This window comes from Onychomys torridus, chromosome 3 (genome assembly GCF_903995425.1).
Source record: "Onychomys torridus chromosome 3, mOncTor1.1, whole genome shotgun sequence".
Classification (NCBI taxonomy): domain Eukaryota; kingdom Metazoa; phylum Chordata; class Mammalia; order Rodentia; family Cricetidae; genus Onychomys; species Onychomys torridus.
The window spans coordinates 30,272,216-30,291,683 of record NC_050445.1 but is presented as its reverse complement, the minus strand read 5'-3'; the positions used below and the strand labels follow the sequence as shown (position 1 = coordinate 30,291,683).

General features: G+C 45.8%; 1 protein-coding gene across 1 annotated transcript in view; it reads left to right on the top strand.

Annotated features, from left to right (window-relative positions):
* Positions 1 to 11,323: 11,323 nt before the first annotated feature.
* Tmem178b (transmembrane protein 178B) overlaps positions 11,324 to 19,468 on the top strand; it is a 386,876-nt gene continuing 378,731 nt past the window's right edge. Inside the window, exon 1 of the mRNA XM_036180393.1 lies at positions 11,324 to 13,281. Within this exon, the coding sequence (XP_036036286.1) occupies positions 12,900 to 13,281 (382 nt within the window). The 5' untranslated portion in view covers positions 11,324 to 12,899. The remainder of the gene's footprint in view (positions 13,282 to 19,468) is intronic.

Genomic DNA, 19,468 nt, shown 5'->3' with positions numbered 1-19,468 from the left:
CCCCCTAAACAATGACAAACATCCATAACCTACCAAATGACCAAAAAACTGCCCACCCCACCTTTCGGGAATGTGGCTGTTTTGTTCTCTAGACTGCTTTCCGTTGTCTGGGGACACTGGCATCTTTGGAGGACCTGAGAAAAATTAGGAAAATAGTCAAGTCCTAGCTAGAGTAGTCTGTAAGGCTGGACCATCTTCATGCTGGCAGCCTTGAAGCTGTTCTGGATGCAGAACTCTGAGGAAACTGCAACAGAGGCACTCTGAGAGGCTGGATCACCTGGGCCACCCATTTTCCTTGGTGTCTGGTCCCCTTGCTCTGAAAACACATAAACTTTCAAAGGTACATATCTGGATTAATACAAGTATGGACTGCATGTTGTACACAAGCCAACAAAAGATGGTTCTTATTTTATATTTGAGCAGGTAAAAATACGTCACTTGTCTTGTAGTTTTTCTAGGTTTATTTCTTTATTTCTGTAGCCAGGATTTTCAGGGGGTATTCCCTGATCAAATCTGATCTCTATCAATCTTGAATGAATCCACAGTCTCGTTTTCTCTGGAAACAAATGCATAACCTCTTCCCCAACATAACATATTTTTTGAGTTCCATTTTGAAGGTAAGACATTTTAAAAACATATAATGTGGTTTAATTTAGTAGTTTTTATAATCCAATGTCTCTCAGCAGCTATTGTTTGCTCATTAGCAATCAAAAAATTTAAATATAACACCATACAGAATCCAGACTCCCTGTGTATTTCCCATCCTTATGTGGCTTATTTTTTATTATTTATAAACAATTTGCTTTTTTTCTAGGACTCTCTATAACCATTTTCTTTTCTTTCTTAAGCCTATGTGCATTTTAAAACACACACTGTAGACAGAGACTCTTCTCTGTCCCACCCCATCCCACAGCCACTTCCAAATAATCACTCAGAGGCTTATATTAATTACAAATGCTTGGATGATGGCCCAGGCTTATTACTAACTAGCTCTTATATTTAAATTAACCCATTTCTTTTCTTTTCTTTTTTCTTCTTTTTTTTTTTTTTTTTTTGGTTTTTTGAGATAGGGTTTTTCTATGTAGTTTTGGTGCCTGGATCTCGCTCTGTGACCATGCTAGCCTCAAACTCACAGAGATCCACCTGGCTCTGCCTCCTGAGTGCTGGGGTTAAAAGCATGCACCACCACTGCCCAGCTGAATTAATGCATTTCTATTCATCTATTCATCACCATGTGGTGTGTGGCTTATCGGTCCTTTGGCATCTTGATCCTTGGGTGGCTAGCTTATATCTGCCTTGTTTCTGCCCCTCTTCCTCTGAGTCCTCAGTTTGATTCTTCTACCTAACCTTATCCTGTCTTGCCACAGGCCAAAACAACTTTATTATCAACCAGTGAGAGAAATACATATTCATAGCATACTGGAGGACCATCCCACAACACACTGTAACCTGTTTAGAGTTTTTTTTTTTTTTCATCTGCATCTGAAATGCTTTATTGCATATCTGTAACCTTTTCTGTCTGTTTGAACAAAAATTTAAACCACTGCACAGTTTAGCTCATGGCGTGCTGCCCACAGGCAGTGGCCAGGAGATGCACGTTTCTGTATGTACATGAGAGATTGCAGGATTAGGAAATCGTGTTTGGCTCTCTTTTTCTGTGTTTGGAGCCATTTTTTTTAAAAAAAAGTTTTCTCAGGTCTTATGTGGACTGTGCCCCACATTGGGTGCAATTAGTAAGGAGTCTTTCTCTGTTTTGCCAGCCAGCTCCCAAATCATAACAGGGAGAGTTATTATTAATTGTGAAATCTCAGCTGATAGTTCAGGCTTGTTTTTAGCTAGCTCTTATAACTTAAATAAAAATAATTATCTATCAATCTATGTGCTGCCCTGAGGCTCGTTTACCTCATCTACATACTGTCCATCCTGATTTCCTGGTTCCTCATGTCTCTTATTGACTCCATCCTTTTTCTTCCTAGCATCCTCTGTGCCTGGAAATCATGCCTAGCTATTGGCAATTCAGCTTTTTATTAAACCAATTGGAGTGACACTTCTTTACAGTGTATAAAAAATTACTCCTCAATAGGAAGGACCAAAGCTCAAAATCACTTTGGGGTTATGCACAATGTCCAAATTGTGCAAAGCCAATTATGAAAACAGAACTACATCTTTAAATCCAGCACATAGGGGGCAAAGGCAGGTGTATCTCTAGGAGGCTAATCTGGTTTACATAGTGAGTTAGTGAGTTCCAGGACAGCCAGAGCTACATAGTGAGACTACATGAGCACACACACACACACACACACACACACACACACACACACACACCTTTCCATGGATGGATACTATGGTAGTATTGTGTTCCTCAAAATATTGTACACCCTAATAAATTTATCTGGGGTCAGAGAACAGACAGCCACTAGATACAGAGTCAAAAATGGTGGCTAGAAAATGGGTCAGAGCAAGCCATAGCAGAAGCTGGGCGGTGGTGGTGCACACCTTTAATCCCAGCACTTGGGAGGCAGAGTTAGGTGGATCTCTGTGTGTTCAAGGATACAGGCAACATGGAGACACATGCATTTAATTCCAGAAAGCAAGCCTTTAATCCCAGGGAGTGACAGCAGAAAGGGAAAGATATATAAGGTGTGAAGGCCAGAAACTAGAAGCATTTTGGCTGGTTAAGCTTTTAGGCTTTGAGAAGCACAGTTCAGCTGAGACCCATTCTGGATGAGGACCCAGAGGCTCCCAGCCTGAGGAAACAGGATCACCTGAGGAACTAGCAAGGTGAGGTAGCTGTGGCTTGTTCTGTCTCTCTGATCTTCCAGCATTTACCCCATTAACTGGCCTCAGGTTTGTTTTTATTAATAAGAACTTTTAAGATTCCTGCTACAGGATACTGATATATGTAGCAGAATTGTTAGAAGTTCTTATTAATAAACTCAAAGCCAAGTATTGGGGTGAATGCTGGAAGATCAGAAACACAGAACAAGCCACAGCTTCCTCACCTCGCCAGCTCCTCAGCTGGTCTTGTTTCCTCAGACTGCAAGCTTCTGAGTCCTCATCCAAATAAATCGCAGCTGAACTGTGCTGCTCAAAGCCTAAAAGCTTAACCAGCCAAATGCTTCTAGTTTCTGGTCTTCACGCCTTATATATCTTTCTACTTTCTGCCATCATTCCCTGGGATTAAAGACTGGATTTCTGGGGTTAAAGGAGTGTGCCACTGTGCTTGGCTGTTTCTAATGTGGCCTTGAACTCAGAGATCCAGAGGTATTTCTGTCTCTGAAATGCTAGGATTAAAGGCATGTGCTACCACTGCCTATCATGTTTAATATTGTGGCCATCCTGTTCTCTGACCCCAGATAAGTTTATTAGCCTGCACAATTTTGGGGAGCACAATGCCACCACAGATATATATTTACCAGCTTTTGTTTTGCTTGGCTTGTAGTTGACAATGTGAAAGAGAAAATTTGTAGATTGAGGAGTGTGTGGGTAGAACAAATACGGCAGCTGAAGACATGTGGAAGGTGTTGTCTTAGTTAACTTTCTACTGCTCTGATAAAATACCATGACCAAACGCAACTTGGGAAGAAAAGGGTTTAGTTCATTTTACAAGTCTCAGGTCTGGGAGAAGTCAGGGCAGAAACTCAAGGCAGGAACCTGGAGGCAGGAACTGAGGCAGAGGCCATGGTGGAATGCTTCTTACTGGCTTGTTCACTCTTCTTTCTTCTAGCACCCAGCATCACCTGCCCAGGGTTGTACCACCCACAATGTTTTTTGCTCTCCCACATCTATCAAGAAAATGCCCTACAGATTTTCCTATATTCCAATTCTTTTTTTTTAACTTTAAAATATATTTATTTATTAATTTTTTCATTTTACATATCAACCCCAATACCCTTCCCTCCCCTTCTCCCGCCTCCTCACCTCCCTCCCACTCTACCCCCATCCACTCCTCAGAGTGGGTAAGGCCTCCAAGGTAGTCAACAAAGTCTGGTATACCAAGTTGAAGGAGAACCTAGCCCTCCCCATTGTATCAATGCTGAGCAAGGTATCCCACCACAGGGAATGGGCTCCAAAAAGCCAGTTCATGCACCTGGGATAAGTCATGGTCCTGCTGCCAGGGACCCACACAAACAGATCAAGCCACACAACTGTCACCCACATTCAGTGGGCCTAGTTCGGTCTCATGCAGGTTCCCGAGCTGTCAGTCCAGAGTCAGTGAGCTCCAACTAGCACCAGTCAGCTGTCTCTGTGGATTTCCCCATCATGACCTTGATCCCTTCTTCTTCTTCTTCTTCTTCTTCTTCTTCTTCTTCTTCTTCTTCTTCTTCTTCTTCTTCTTCTTCTTTTTCTTCTTCTTCTTCTCCTCCTCCTCCTCCTCCTCCTCCTCCTCCTCCTCCTCCTCCTTCTTCTTCTTCTTTGAATACTGAATGCCGTTTATTGAAGGAGGGAGGAGGTCTTAAATACAGGCTTACAGCACAATGGGAGAACCCCAGAGGACAGAAGTTCGCTTCTGATTTTTTTTTTTTTTTAAGCTGAGGATTGAACTCGGGCCTTGGTTTGCTAGGCAAACACTCTACCATTGAGCTAAATCCCCACCCCTGCTCCTGATGTTTTACAATCTTGCATCTAAGCTGTTAATGCCCAATATGCTGGATACACAGACAAGGAGCTTCCCTAAGCATTCAGGAGGGTGGAATCTTGCAGGGAATTAGCATAGGGAGGATATCAAGGTCTAGGTCAGCAAGCAAGGCAACAGTTACCCAAAACGGGGGGCCAGGGACCTACAGGTCCCCCCTTTTACTAAAAAAATGAGCTTCTGACTTAGGTTGCATCAGTGTTGGATGGAGAGACCCAGCAATTCGTTAGGTGGAAAAAAAGTAGGGCTGTCATCAGCAGGTCACCTTACCCGTCATGGAGACACCTGTCCAGGCCACACAGGCGTTCTGTCTTAGGTTGGTGAGCACCCCCAGGCATTACCAGTCTCTGAATACTCATTATCATACCGGCTCAATTGTTTGAGAGCTGCAGAGTTAAATGTTGCCAAAGATCTCTAAGTGGCGCTGGGCTTGCAATCTGTGTGTTCGACACAGAAAAGATTAACAGAAGTCTTAACCCACCCATAGCCAGTAGGCTAAAGGCAGCTGAGCCATTCTCTTCCTTAATGGGCATTACTGCAAATTGGAGTCCTTGTAAGATGGTATCCCAAGAGCAAATGGAACTTGAGTTTGTAAATTTATAACTTTCAAAGCCAATCGAAATGTATATAACTATTGATTTAAATTTGTCATGCCCAATAGAATGAAAGATTAATTAACTGTGGTAGCTACTTTTGCTGCCAGGGTCTCCACTGTGCTAGCTGTAGTAACCAGTTATGAAATGGCAATCCCAGAAACAGTAGTAGCGGTGGTCATCACTGTTATAACAGCAACAACAGCAGCAGTGATGTCAAATTCTCTTCTGGAGCGTGTGGGTATCCATTGGCATGGACACAACTCCAGGAACACTAACCACCAAGGCCCATTATTCTTGATCCCAGCATGACTTAAGCTGGCAGCTCTGCAAAAGAACAACTAAGAACCATAAAGGAAAAACAGGCAGTTCACAAGCAGCAGAACTATAGGTCTCAATGGCTACATTCAGACTCACAAATTTTAAGGTATCTTCAAAGGGGGCTAAATGAATTTCAGGAGGCCAAAAAAAATGTTGCACAGAGCCACTCCTGAGAAGTAGGTACTGCCCCAGCTTGAATAGGGTTGTGAGAATGAAAATGCTTAGCTGGCATGCTACTGTTAATAAATGGAGGGCAGTGATCTTCAGTGTTATCCTTAATCTCCTAGGTGTCTGGGTGACACATTCTAAAACATACTTGAACAAGCAGTTACCTCTCTTTCTCTTCCTTCACTCTTGTTCTCAGGGACTGGTCTCTGCTCTCTTCTATGCCTCTTCTTTGCCCCTTCTCTCCCATCCCCTCAATAAACCTCCCACATGGGCCCTGTTGTATGGTGTGACTCCTTCCCTGCTGGTTTAAAAATACATTTGGTGCCGAGCTTTAGATTCAATCTGAGACATGCTGGGAAACTGCACCTGGTCCACCAATGACAGCCCTACTTTTTTCCCACCTAACGAATTGCTGGGTCTCTCCATCCAACACTGACGATTGTTTTTGTGAGCTCCAGGGAGTTGACTTGGATCCACCTCAAACAGCCTGATGGTTCCACAGAGCCTGGACAGTGAAGTGTCCATCTAGCTACCCCAGGACATGGACAGCACCCCAGATTTCTCAGGTCCCCCAAAGATGATTGATGTCCCCCAGACCAGCAGGAAGCATTCTCAAGAACATGGCACCCTCATCTCCGCCTCACCCCCTGCTACCCCTTTCTAACTCCTCACCTTTTTATAATAAACAGAAGGGAGGAATGTTGGCATTTAGGCATCTGTACTGGTGTGCCTTGAGGGTCCTGTCAGGATATATCCTCAGCTGCAGCCACTAAGAGCACCCCCTGGACATTTGCTATGTTTCCTTATAAAAGGGGGTCTTGTACACCTCCCGTCCCTTTCTCTTCCTTCGATCTCATCTCCAGGTACCAGTGTCTATTCCCTTCCCTGTCCCTTCTCTCCCTTCCTCTCAATAAACCTCCCATGAAAAGAAAAAGAAAAAGAAAAAGCAGTTACCATACATTACCTTCTGGAGAATCCAACTACATGGCTGCAGTTCCTAGGCTTACGTTAATGCTTGCCAAAGCTGGCCCTATTGGGCTTTCAATCCCCATTGGCATCAGAAGTGGGGAGTTTTTCACGCAGGCCCAATAGGTCTCTGCCATGTTGGGCTTCAGCTGCAGCTACAGGGCACACTCAGCGCTCAGAAACCCAATGAAGAATTTCATTGTCCTTATAGTGTAATGTTTCATTGAGGGTTGCTCAGTAATTGAGCAATACCAAATCTTATAAGCAACAGTCATCCTAGGGTCCTCCGTGCCATATATATAGCCTTATGGTTCTGTGGGTTACAGTCTGATTGTTCTTTGCTTTCTATCTAGAATCCACTTATGAGTGAGTACTTAACATGTTTGTCCTTCTGGATTTGGGTTACCTCACTCCTATATTCCAATTCTATAGATGTATTTTCTTTTTCTTTCTTTCTTTCTTTCTTTCTTTCTTTCTTTCTTTCTTTCTTTCTTTCTTTCTTTTTCTTTTTTTTTAAAAGATTTATTATGTATACAATGTTCTGGCTGCATGCCAGAAGAGGGGCACCAGATCTCATTACAGGTGGTTGGGAGCCACCATGTGGTTGCTGGGAATTGAACTCATGACCTCTGGAACAACAGCCAGAGTGCTCTTAACTGCTGAGCCATCTCTCCAGCCCTCACCCTCCTCCTCCTCCTCCTCCTCCTCCTCCTCCTCCTCCTCCTCCTCCTTTTTGAGACAGTGTTTCTCTGTGTATCTTTGTGCCTTTCCTGGATCTCACTGTGTAGACCAGGCTGGCCTCAAACTCACAGAGATCTGCCTGCCTCTGCCTCCTGAGTGCTGGGATTAAAGGCATGCGCCACCACCGCGAGGCCCGAGATATTTTCTTGATTACAATTCCTTCTTCCCAAATGACCCTAACTTGTGTCAAGTTGACATAAAAATTAACCAGAACAGGTATGAGGCAAGTGTAGGAAAGTATCTCTGCTCTAGGTGTACTGTGTTCAGGAAATGAAGAGAGTATCTGATGATGTCTCAACCTCTGTTGCTGACTTAGAAAAAGCTGGCAGAGTATGAACATTGCTTCAATCAAAGGTATGTGTCTAAGTAAACAGAGTTCTTAATTTAAAAAAAAAAGTGGATTCCACAAACTGAAAATCAGTAATCCTAAGAGAGCATAAGAAGATGATGACTTGTGGGCTCCTGCAAGGAGAAGTGGGATGCATTAGAATTCTATATCACTCATGTAAATGCCAGATTTCCTTCCTTGCTGTACACCTGACCATTGGATGCAGCACAGGGAAAGAATGGGTAAATGGACACTGTCTAAGCTCCCTTTCTATGGAGAAAAAGTGGCTTTATGATGGCTAATATGAAGTATGAGAAGGATGGCTATATGGAAGATGGATCCAATACCATCCCCGGGCTTCTAAAGGCAAACGTAAGAGTCAATGGCTGGAAGTTGGAGAGATAGGGAATCTGACTCAGTATAAAGAACTATTTGACCAGCCGGATCACCCAGTAATGGAGTGGGCTGCTTGCCCAGAGACGCACTTCTTTGTTGTGTCAAGTATGTGAGCAGAAGCTGGCCATTCACTTTCTGGGAAACTTTCCCAAGATTTGTGCATCATTTTGTGTTTGACTCTCACTTCTGATTTTGAGGTTTTATGACTTTAGGAAAGTGTTAGTATGAGCAGGAAGAAATAAAACAAAACAAAAAAAAAGAGATGTTGTAGCTAACAGGGTAGAGGAATTTGAAGCTAGATCATAGAGTTAAAAGGAGTAAATCATAGTGGACTGTGGTAGCTAATAGCTGCAATCTCAGCACCTAGAAGGTTGGGGAAGGAAGACTGTAAGTTCAAGGCCAGCCTGGGTAATTTAATAATATATTGTCTCAAAAATAAAATTGAAAAAAAAAGTGGTGTGTGTGTGTGTGTGTGTGTGTGTGTGTGTGTGTGTGTGTGTGATAATGTGGTCATTTGAACAAGGATGGTCCTAGACACTCCTATATTTGAATGCTTAATCAACAGGAAATGGCACTACTTGAGAAGGATTAGGGGCTGTGGCCTTGTTAGAGTAGATGGAAGTATATTACTGGGGCTGGGCTTTGAGGTTTCAAAACCCCAAGCTAGTTCTAGTGGCTTTCTCTTTCTGCTGCCTGTGGATCAAGATGTAGAACTCTCAGCTACTTCTCCAGCACCATGTCTGCCTGCACACTGCCATGCTTCCTATCGTGATGATAATGAACTAAACCTCTGGAACTGTAAGCACGTTTCTTTTATTAACTTTCTCTTATTAATTTAAGAGTTGCCTTGGTCATGGAGTCTCTTTCACAGCAATAGAACAATAAGGCAGGGATGTACACCTGCATAGAATGTACATCAGTTTGGTTCCCAGCAGAGCACACACACAAAGACAACAACAACTAAGAGATAATGCTATCTAAGTCAGGTGGTGGCGGTGCACACCTTTAATCCTAGTGCTTGGGAGGCAGTGGCAAGCAGATCTCTGAGTTTGAGGCCAGCCTGGTCTTCAGAATGAGTTTCAGGACAGCCAGGCTACACAGAGAAAACCTATCTAAAAAACTGAAAACAAAAACAAAACCCCCAAAACCCCCAAAGCCAAAAACAACAACAACAACAACAAAAAAGATATGCTGTTTAAATGAAGACCCGCATCAACTTTTGAGTGTCATCCCCATAATATATGGCTATATAGCTGCTCAAAACAATTACACTGAAAAGGAGGGTACCAACCAACATCACCTGTGGGATGTTTGTGTTTTCACAAAGGACAAAATAGAATGTTAGTGATGTTCAGGAAAGGGGAGGGCAGTATCCCACTTAGGTCCCCTTCCTAAGCTGGGCCTCAAACACTGAGGACCACGGGATGATGAACAAGGCACATCCTTGAAAGCAGACCTAAAGCTAGGGGACAAGCTAAAAAGTGGAGCAAGAATGGACTGAGGGTGGGTTGTTGGGGGAGTGGCTGAAAAGAGCAACGCCTGTGCCTTTGTACATGCGCACTGCCAAAGATTCTGAACTGGTGCTGAAGACTGGAGAGGGAACCAAGAGACCTGGGCTACAGTGCTAATTGTGCCTTGACTTCCCACTGACCTTGTAGGTTTAGCTTCCTTCTATTGTCATCTGCAGGAGCCCTCAGTTCAAAAGCACTTCCGCTCTGCCTTCGGGAAGAAATAGCTTTAGAAATTTAAGGTGTCTGCGTGTATGCCAAATGCATCCCTGTTTTCAAGGGCATAAGTAGGAGAATGGATGCGAGAGGAAGGTGAGAAGACACCGTGGCCAAAGTTGCTCAGCCCTACCAGGGCATCCCAGGGAACTCTGAGGGTGATGGGGACTAGAGCACGTGCCTGCAACTTCTAGATCAGCCAAGCACCCAAAAAACAAGCGGGCATCCTAAGGACTTTCTCTTCATGAAGTAAATCCCTTCACAGAATTCAAGGCTCACAAAAAACGAGGCACGCCCCTCCCCCACTAGAGGGCACTGAAACGCCTTGTTCGCGATTTTCAAAATGCAGGCAAGAAAAAAAAAAAAAAGACAAAAAGAATATGGTGGAGGTGCGTTCACTTCGACTCACAAGTCCTGTGCAAGGCTGGGTGCCCAGGGCACTCTCTTTCCCCTAGGGCAGCTCTTTAGCCCGCAATGGGGGACCTGGACTTTGGAGAGAGGGTGAAAACCAAGGGTGAGCTTTAGAATGAAAACCGTAGTGTGTGGAGCCCGGTGGGAGGCTCCCAGCCTTTGCGGCGCTGTCTCCTGTGAGAGAAGCAGGGGGCGGGGTAGGGTGGGGATGGATCCGATGGCTGGGGCCCACCCCTTCGAGGTCTGAGTCCGGTTCCACCTCAGAGAGGCCCCGCAGAGGTTAAATCCAGCAGTCACAGATAGAGATCATGACAAACCCTATACTGAGGTTGCTTTGACTCTCCATCTCCTCCAATGTATCTACAACTGCCCTCTCCACCCCATTGCGATTCTCTTCTGGTCTTGAACGGATCAGTTAGTTGTCTCCTTTTCTTGCTGAAGAGTCAGGGCAGGTGTGTGTGTGTGTGTGTGTGTGTGTGTGTGTGTGTGTGTGTGTGTGTGTGTGTGTGTGTGTGTGTGTGTGTGTTGTGTCAGGCGCTGGCTTAGGGCTGGCCGAGCATTGCGGCTGCTCTCTGCTCAGCTCCAGGTGGAAATGCCAGTAGCTAGCAAGGTAGTGCTTATGTCTTTGGGGGGTGGGGTGGACGACACAAAGATCAAACGAACAGGAGACACTAGCGGCCGAAACCCGGGGCGCAGGGGTTCATTCAGCGCTGGTTAAAGATGGTTCTCTAAGCATTCTTTTCTTTAAAGAACTGTGGCGAATTTAAGGGAATTTTCCACGGTCAAAAGAGAAACAGGAGACATGGGCACCAAGCCTAAATTTATAATAAAACACGTAAACATGCTACATGCCACATATATGTATATGTGCATAAATATGGATGTGATGGAGTGCATACCTACCTAGACACCATTGACTTGCCTGGCCAAAGAATAAGGCTCAGACATTTCGTGCCTGGGAAATGGTGCGGTTCAACTTTAAGAAGGCTAGAAAAATAAGAGATGAGGCTCACGTTGCACGGATGACATCACTAGCTTTTGGCTGCGCGCTCCGTGTTCTCGACTGTGGGTTTTAGCCAAGGCTGCAGCGCCTAGAGGCCGAGCGAGTGACAGCGGCTTCCTCGGGCGCCCACACCCGGGCAATGCGATTTCTGGAGCCCCTGGGGCGCAGGCTAGGCTCACGCTCCTCGCGGGCGTCGGCTAAGCCTGAGAGGCCCGGAAGCCTCCGCGGCTGGAGGAGGAGATAGGGAGGGTAAGCCCAGGCACTCAGGCTCCCCCCCCCCCCCCCCCTCGCCCCATTCACCACAGTGCGGGGAGCCGGATCGCGGGACGCCGAGGCCGGGACGGGATCCTCCGCACGAGGCCGAAGGGACCCCGCGCCTCGTCGCCTGGGTGGGCTGCGAAGAAAATGGTGCAATCTGAGAGCGGCTGACCCCAGCTGGCCAGAGCAAGCGGGTGCTGGACTGCTTGGGCTCAGGTGGCGGAGAAGGGGGCGGGTTGCTTCGAGCAGCCGGGTCCTGGGTTTTCTTCGTGCCCGCAGCATTTGATTAGCACCCGGGCAGCTCCCACGCGGGGCTGCGGGAGGCCAGGTGAAGTGAGGCAGAGGGGATCTTGGAGGAGGCTGGGTGTACACACTCCAGGAAGAAGGCGCTGGAAAGAGCGGAATGACACCAAGGAGGCTGGCGGCTGGGCCGGCTGCACGCCATCCCTGAGCGACCTGTCCATGGTATTGAAGGAGCTCCGAGAGCCGGGGGTGCGCCCTCCTCTGTGCAGCCCGCCCCTAGCGCCCGTCAGCTGCCGCCCAGGCTCTGCAACCCCCGGGCCGGGACTAGTCGCCTAACGCCGCCTGGGTGTCCCCGCTGCCCCAAAGCTAGGCAGTCTGAATGGCGAGGCCAGAGGCAGGCCACCCGGGAGCTTGCGGGGAAAGGCTGTCAGAGACCGTGCGTCCTCGGGCAGCTCACCTCTGAGAGCACGCGTGGGCCGGCAGGAGCCAAGGACCTACTGGTGATCAGAAGACCGAGGCTTTGAAAAGACCTAACGGGGAGAGGAAGAACAGTTTTGGGCGCGCATCCCCGGCCTTCGGCTTCAGATCGAAAAGGGGAGAGTCCGGGGGAACGAGATCCAGGGCAGCCGGGCGCTGGCGCGATCCATTCCTTCGGCGGAGTGCCGCGTCCTCACACGCCCTCTCTATCATTCCCAGGAAGCCAGGACAGTCACTCCGGTTAGCACCGAGAAACCCCAGCAAACCCCGCCGCGGTCAAGAGCACTTGGTATTTAGTTTGCGGTTGTCGGACCGCGCGCCGACTGTCCTAACCCTCCAGAGCGGTGGGAAGTAGCGGTGTTGAGTTCGCCACCGCCGGAGGAGGCTGCACCAGCCCGGAGGATGCCCAGGACCTCGCGGGAGTCTCTCCGGATCAGAACTTTTTAGGCTGCCCGCCCCGATCCCCGCAGTCTCCCGGCTCCGTACCCGCAGGTGGGGGCCAAGGGGTCGCCGCGGCGCAGATCCCTTCCAGTCCCCACCCCCAGCTCAGCCGCCCGCCGCTTTGTTCCGGGCGAGCAGAGGGAAGGCGAGGCTGCGGCGGATCATGCCCATGGTGTAGCCGCCAAGCGGAGGCATGGCTGCCGGAAGGTTACTGCTCTACACTGGGCTATCGCTAGCGCTCTGCGCCCTCGGCATGCTGGCTGTGGCCATCTGCTCCGACCACTGGTACGAGACGGACGCCAGGAAGCACAGGGACAGGTGCAAGGCCTTCAACACCCGCCGGGTCGACCCCGGCTTCATTTACAACAACAACAACAACTTGCCTCTGCGCGCCAGCCGCTCGCGCCTGGACCGCTGGGAGGGCAAACTCCTCCGGGCCCGGAATCGCCGGCAGCTGTTCGCCATGAGCCCGGCGGACGAGTGCAGCCGGCAATACAACTCCACCAACATGGGCCTCTGGAGGAAGTGCCACCGGCAGGGCTTCGACCCGGAGATCGCCGCCCTCATCCGGAAAGGTAAGCTCGAGCCGCGAGGCGTGGCGCTGCAGAGAGCCTGGCGCCTCTAGGTAGGCCCTGCAACCCCTCGCCTCTCCTGGTGGCCACAGGCGATGGCATCTCCTGGTTCTGAGTGGTTCAGTTCGCCAGGCCTAACTGAGCCTTGGAGTGGGCAGAACTTGTCTCTCCATAGCTGTAATAGATTAGGTTGTGGTAAGGGCTTCACTCTCTTTTGCTCACCTGCTGTCTTGCTCTTGTCTATCCAGATTCGCTTGGCATCTCCTGGGCCATCCTCCCCCCCCCCCCCCCCCCCAAATCCAGACTAATGCTTCATCAGTCTCCGGGAAGGAAGGGAATCTCCAATGTTGTTTCTGGAGGAAGCTCTTTAAGGGTGATGTGTCAGGGGTAACTGGCTCCGAGTTTTAATCTTTGTTTTATATGTTGAACTGATTCCATCAAGGGAAACTGGGGGTGGGGGGTGACTCCCACAGAAGGCCGTATGAACCCCAGAAACATTTACTTAGAAATACACCATAAAAGTCATGGTGTAGTTATTGGTGATATAAACATCAATAAATTACAGCCCCTGCCTTATAGTATAGCCCAAAGCGGCTATCCAGTAGCATTCCTTTACAGTCCTTTATTTCTTCTTCTGGAAAAGTGGTTGACAGAAGTGACTGTTTGCAGTGAATATCACCAGTCTAATAAGCACAAAAAAGTGTCACCGGAGCGGGTCTATCAGAAGGAAAAAAAATATTATTTTCAGGTTTATATAAAAACACTCAAGGTTTTAAATATATAAAACAGATAATAGGAAAATATTTGCTAATAACGCTTGATATTTGAATATTATCACATGTATAGAAAAGTCTGCTTATGTGATGCAATTTGTAAATCCTGCGGGATTTATATGTTGGAAACCACTCTGTCTTATCAGCCCACTAGAAATACTGTTCGATATGATATGCTCTAATGTGGCTGTGAGGAGGGGACTGGATTCTTTTCTATGATGGCTGCACCCTGGGAAGATGTGCAGATTTTAGACCTTGCTTCTCTCTTCATATGTCACTCTCTTCAACTAGTGAGTAGTTGACAACTGTGCTAATATTTGCAAATATGCTTTGAAGCCAAGACATAAAGAGATTCTTAATGTCTCATATCACCATGAAGTTCACTGATGTTTTAAAATAATATCTGAGAGAAGCAATGTACTTTGATTTACAAAAGTGTTGAGGTTGTTCAAAAGAAATTGTTAATTTGAAAACACCCACGCATGTACACTCCACACACCACCACCACCACCAACAACAACACCACCAACAACCAACCCTGTAAGAATGACAAGTAGTGGGTATGTTCCAGGAGGCCATTTCACATTTAGGAGGTGAGCAGGAGAGGTGGGAAAGAGAGAGTGAGTGTCCATTTTGACATTTGTTGTGTAGCTTCTTGTGAAGGACTAGGGCTTCCAGTTTTAAGCATGGGCATGTTGGTGCTTACAGGCATCCCACCTGCTTCCTGACAAGGCTCTTATTAGCGTGGCCTGACCCAGGTGGAACTCTGCAACTTTGTAAGGATGCACAAGATGTTACGGGGTTTGGCCGAGAAGCAGGAAAACAAGAGGAAGCATAATTATTTTTCACAAGTGGGACTTTAGAACTGTTTTCAGATTAATGGTGTTATTTTATCTATGTTCTGCTTTCTTTAAAATGGAAACGATGGGTAGCTAGCTGAAGTGTTGGGGAGAACTGCTAATAATGACTGGTGAGCGCTGACAATGAAGGACATTCTTCAATTTCCTCCCTTAATTTTAGAACAAGACTGGTATCCCATGTCTGGTATTGGCTGACCCTACTTAGTGAGAGAGGGCAATGGGATTTGTGGCTTCTCCATCCAGGTTTCTGATTCCATTTTGCCTGCTTGGCAATCTGACTAGAGAGGTTGACTTGGTCTGTGCATCAGAGGGACTGGTTACCATAGTGACATGTTCTTCCGGTGAAGCTGGAAACATAGTGACAGGGCAAGGGATAGGGGAAGAATGAACAACATTTTGACTTTGTATCGACTGATTTTTAATTGCAGCAACAGAAAATGGACACACACAGCAGGGGGATTGAATATACTGATACCCAGAGTTGGCAGGGCATTGTATTTCACTTGAACTAATGGAAATGCTGTTCCCCATCACCTCAAATATAGCAATCACTGTCAGCTGCAAGCGCCTGCTCACCATGGCTGTTTCTGTCCTGTTGGCACTCTTGTTAGGCATTATTGAGACGGATGGCATGCTGGGCTTACAAATCTCGAGAGACCTAAGGTCACCATCTTCATTTTTTAACCTCATAACATCATCTTTGAAAACCAGATCTTCCCTTTTCAAGCATCAATCGACATTTTGTAAACAAGTGCATTTTATATTAATATAATTTATGGGCAATTCTAATAACATAGAGAGAGCAACTTCTAGAATTAAACCAGCATTTGTTCTAGATGGGTGGATTTTATAAGGAAGCTAAAATTGATACTTCTATATTTAAATTTAAGATATCTTAAGGAAAGATGCTTATCTCATATTATTCATTAGAAGCCCCAAAGAGAACTCAGATCTTTATCTCTTTTTAGAAACATATTCTATTATAATTGTATGAGATATATTTTGGGCAAAGGAAAGGGAAAACTAAAGAAAAGGTTGTTTAAAGTCTATTTAAAATGTTGTGGGAAAATGTGAGTTGTGTCTTTTTCTTTTTTGCTTTTCGAGACAGGATTTCTTTGTGTAACAGCCATGGCTGTGCTGGAACTTGCTCTGTAGACCAGGGTGGCCTTGAACCCACAGAGATCCATCTGCCTTTTCCTCCCAGGTGCTGGGATTAAAGGTGTGTGTGTGCCACCACCACCTGGCAAGAGATGTATCTTAATGATCCTATTGCCCTAAAGGGTTTGGTGACTTGTTAAGTCAGGTCATTGTATTGAAAAGTGCTGCTTGTTCTTTTGAAAGAAAACAAAACCACCAAATGATAAGAAAGCAGAAGTCCAATTCTATCAGACACAAAGATGAAGTATCTCGGATTCATGTTCTTTCTGCACACGGCTGTGCACAGCAGAATGTGTCTCTGGCCGTGACAATTGTTTCATTATTGAACTAGAATTTCCTGGATGGCAGGCAAAACACACATTTGTAACACACATCCACCAGAGCCTTGGTTCCTGGGAAATACCTCATAAAAACTGGGCTTATAAATGTATCCATCCAGAGCCAATTCTAGTTATGGGGATACTTGTGTGGGAATACAAATAACAGATTAGTTGGGAAATCATGATGAAAGAAAAAAAAAGAAACTACTGTGACTATGAGTCCAGGTTAATATTGTAACAGATGCTGAATGAGATATCAAAGAAGGATTTCTTGCACAAAAGCTTGGCAAGGAGTAAGGGAAACTCCCAATTCTTTTTGGGTAGCATATGCCACTGAATAGTCACATATCATCCAAAGTCATTATTTGCCATGTTAGATAAGATTTTAATTATTCTTTTCTTGGAGGTTGGATTGAGTATACGGAGTAGCAAGAATCGATTACTCCAAATTCTAATATGACTTTGTCAACGAGGAGTCTTAAATCATATCCTCTATCTTCTAAACCTTTTTCTGGTCTTTGAGAAAAGTCAACACAGGTGCTGGGAGCAGATTAATGGCAAGACCAATTTCTGAAGTTCAAGAGATATTCAGATAGCTCTAAGTAAGTCTTGTTCCAGGGAACATTTTATTTCTTTGGTTTGTACTGAAGTGCTTTCTTTCTTCCTTTCTCTCTCTCTCTCTTTTTTTTTAAGACAGGGTCTCACTATGTAGCTCCAACTGGCCTATAGCTCACTATGTAGACTCACAGATATCTGCCTGCCTTTCTTCTGAAGTACTGGGAGCAAAGGTGTACATCATCATGCTCAGCCTTTAACTGATCAAGACCTTTTTATTGTTTTAAAATTTGCTTTATAATAGACTTTAGTCCCAGGAGGTTTCATGGTCATGAAGTGGTTGTGCTTTGAAAATTATTTTAATGGAACATTGTGCATATTTAAATTTTAATGTGTTAATCAGAAAATACTTAGAATAAACACATGTATTATATGATGCCTTGGCACACAGGACTACAATGACAAATGAGTAAGACCTAGCCCTCAAAGTTCATACAGATGTTAGTGCCACAGATAACACTTACAACTACATAATGACAGAGCAGCCACAGAAATAGACCCAGAGGCTGGGCGGTGGTGGTGCACGCCTTTACTCTCAGCACTTGGGAGGCAGAGGCAGGGGGATCTCTGTGAGTTCAAGACCAGCCTGGCCTACAGAGCAAGTTCTAGGACAGGCTCCAAAACTACACAAAGAAACCCTGTTTCAGGGGTGGGAAGGTGGGGTGGCAGGGTGGGAGGGTGGGGTGGTGGGGTGGTGGTGGTGGTGGTGGTGGTGGTGGTGGTGGTGTGGGGAGGGGAGTGGAGGTGGGGGTGGAGAAAGAAGTAGATCCAGAGGAATATGAGGAGATGAAGGTAGCTCTTCACAGGGGGTGGGGGTGGGGTTAGATGGGGTGGGGAGTGGGGGAGTAGAGAAAGTTGTCCCTAGGAAATGAAATCTGAACACAGGTTTCGAAGTGTGGATAAGGAATGCTATTTCAGCAAGGGGGTTGACATTGGCAGAGCCCTGGAGGTGTGGGAAAGCAGTATGGCCTCCTGAGAGCCGGTTTCTGAGGTGAGGAGAGGAGCAGCATAGGAGCTGGAATGCAGGCAAGGACCAAATCCAGGAGCTTGATTATCAAACTCCTCAGAATTATACCACCATTTGTGGTAGAGAAGAACCACAGGTAAGTAAATTCAACGCTTCATTTCCTTAGCTGCATGGACCACATTGCAGATACTCAACAGCCACACTTGGCTGCTGGCTGTTGTTTTGGACCATGCAGACTATGGTGAAGGTTCCCAAGATTAGAGAAAGTTTTGTTGGACAGTGCTGCACAGAGCTCAGGGCCTCCAAAAAGAACAAGCTGTATTTCAGATGAGGATAATCACATGGTCATTTGGGCAGAAAGGCAGGAGTATCACTTTACAGCTTAGGAAACCTTTTGCTTTTTGAATATTTTGGGTTTTAGTTCAGGGTTGTTTCTGCTGTTTTGTTAATTTTCTGGCATCAGTTCACAGAATTTGTATATGCTTCACTCTTTCCCCAGTTTTGTAAAAAAGCCAATCTATAAAGCAGGCATGGTGATTCCTTCCTTTAGTCCCAACCCTTAGGAGGCTGAGGCAGAAGAATTGCAGTGAGTTCAAGGCCAGCCTGGGGTACATAGAGAGTTTGAAGCAAGCATGGGCTATAGAGTGATGCTCTATCTAAATTAAAAAAAAAAAAATCAAAGTTCCCACTCAAATAACAGCTAAACTTGACACCAGGTACTCATCTTAAAGCTTTATATATGCTTATTAATTCATTGTTTACAATAACTCTATGTAGTTGATCTTCCTATTATTATACATTTTTTTGAGAATTTCATATGTGAGTACCGTATTGACACAATTTCCTCCACTCTTCCTCTCTCCACTCTGGTTGTTCCCATGTCACCCCACGTGGACTCATGATCTCATCTTTAATTATTGTTACACACACACACACACACACACACACACACACACACACACACACACACCCTATGAGTCTCTTTAGTGGTGCTCATATACACATGTATTTAGGACTGACCACTTGGGTTTGAGTAACCTATCGGGGGCTAGTCCCTGGAGAAAACTGATTCTCCCTTTCTCAGTAGCTCCTTATCAGGGGGTGTCACTCTGTACAGTTTCCCCCATCCATGTGGCATATTGACTGCTGGGGCTATTCTTTGGGTCTTGTTTATGTAACCAAATTGTTGAGATTTCATGGGTAGATATTACTATTATTATTTTAAATTCCCATTTCATAGTAGAGGGGCTCAAGACTCACAAAACTCATATAATTTGTTAAATTTCTTGGGCAGTGAATAAGGGATTCAAACTCTGGCTCCAATTTGAGAACTCACCCACATGCATTGTCTCCATGGAATCTGTTGGGGCAGGTGGAAAAAAGACAATATATTGATTCCCCAAATTTAAAAAAAGAAAGAAAGAAAGAAAGAAAGAAAGAAAGAAAGAAAGAAAGAAAGAAATACCTCTAGAGCAGGGGTTCTCAACCTGTGGGTTA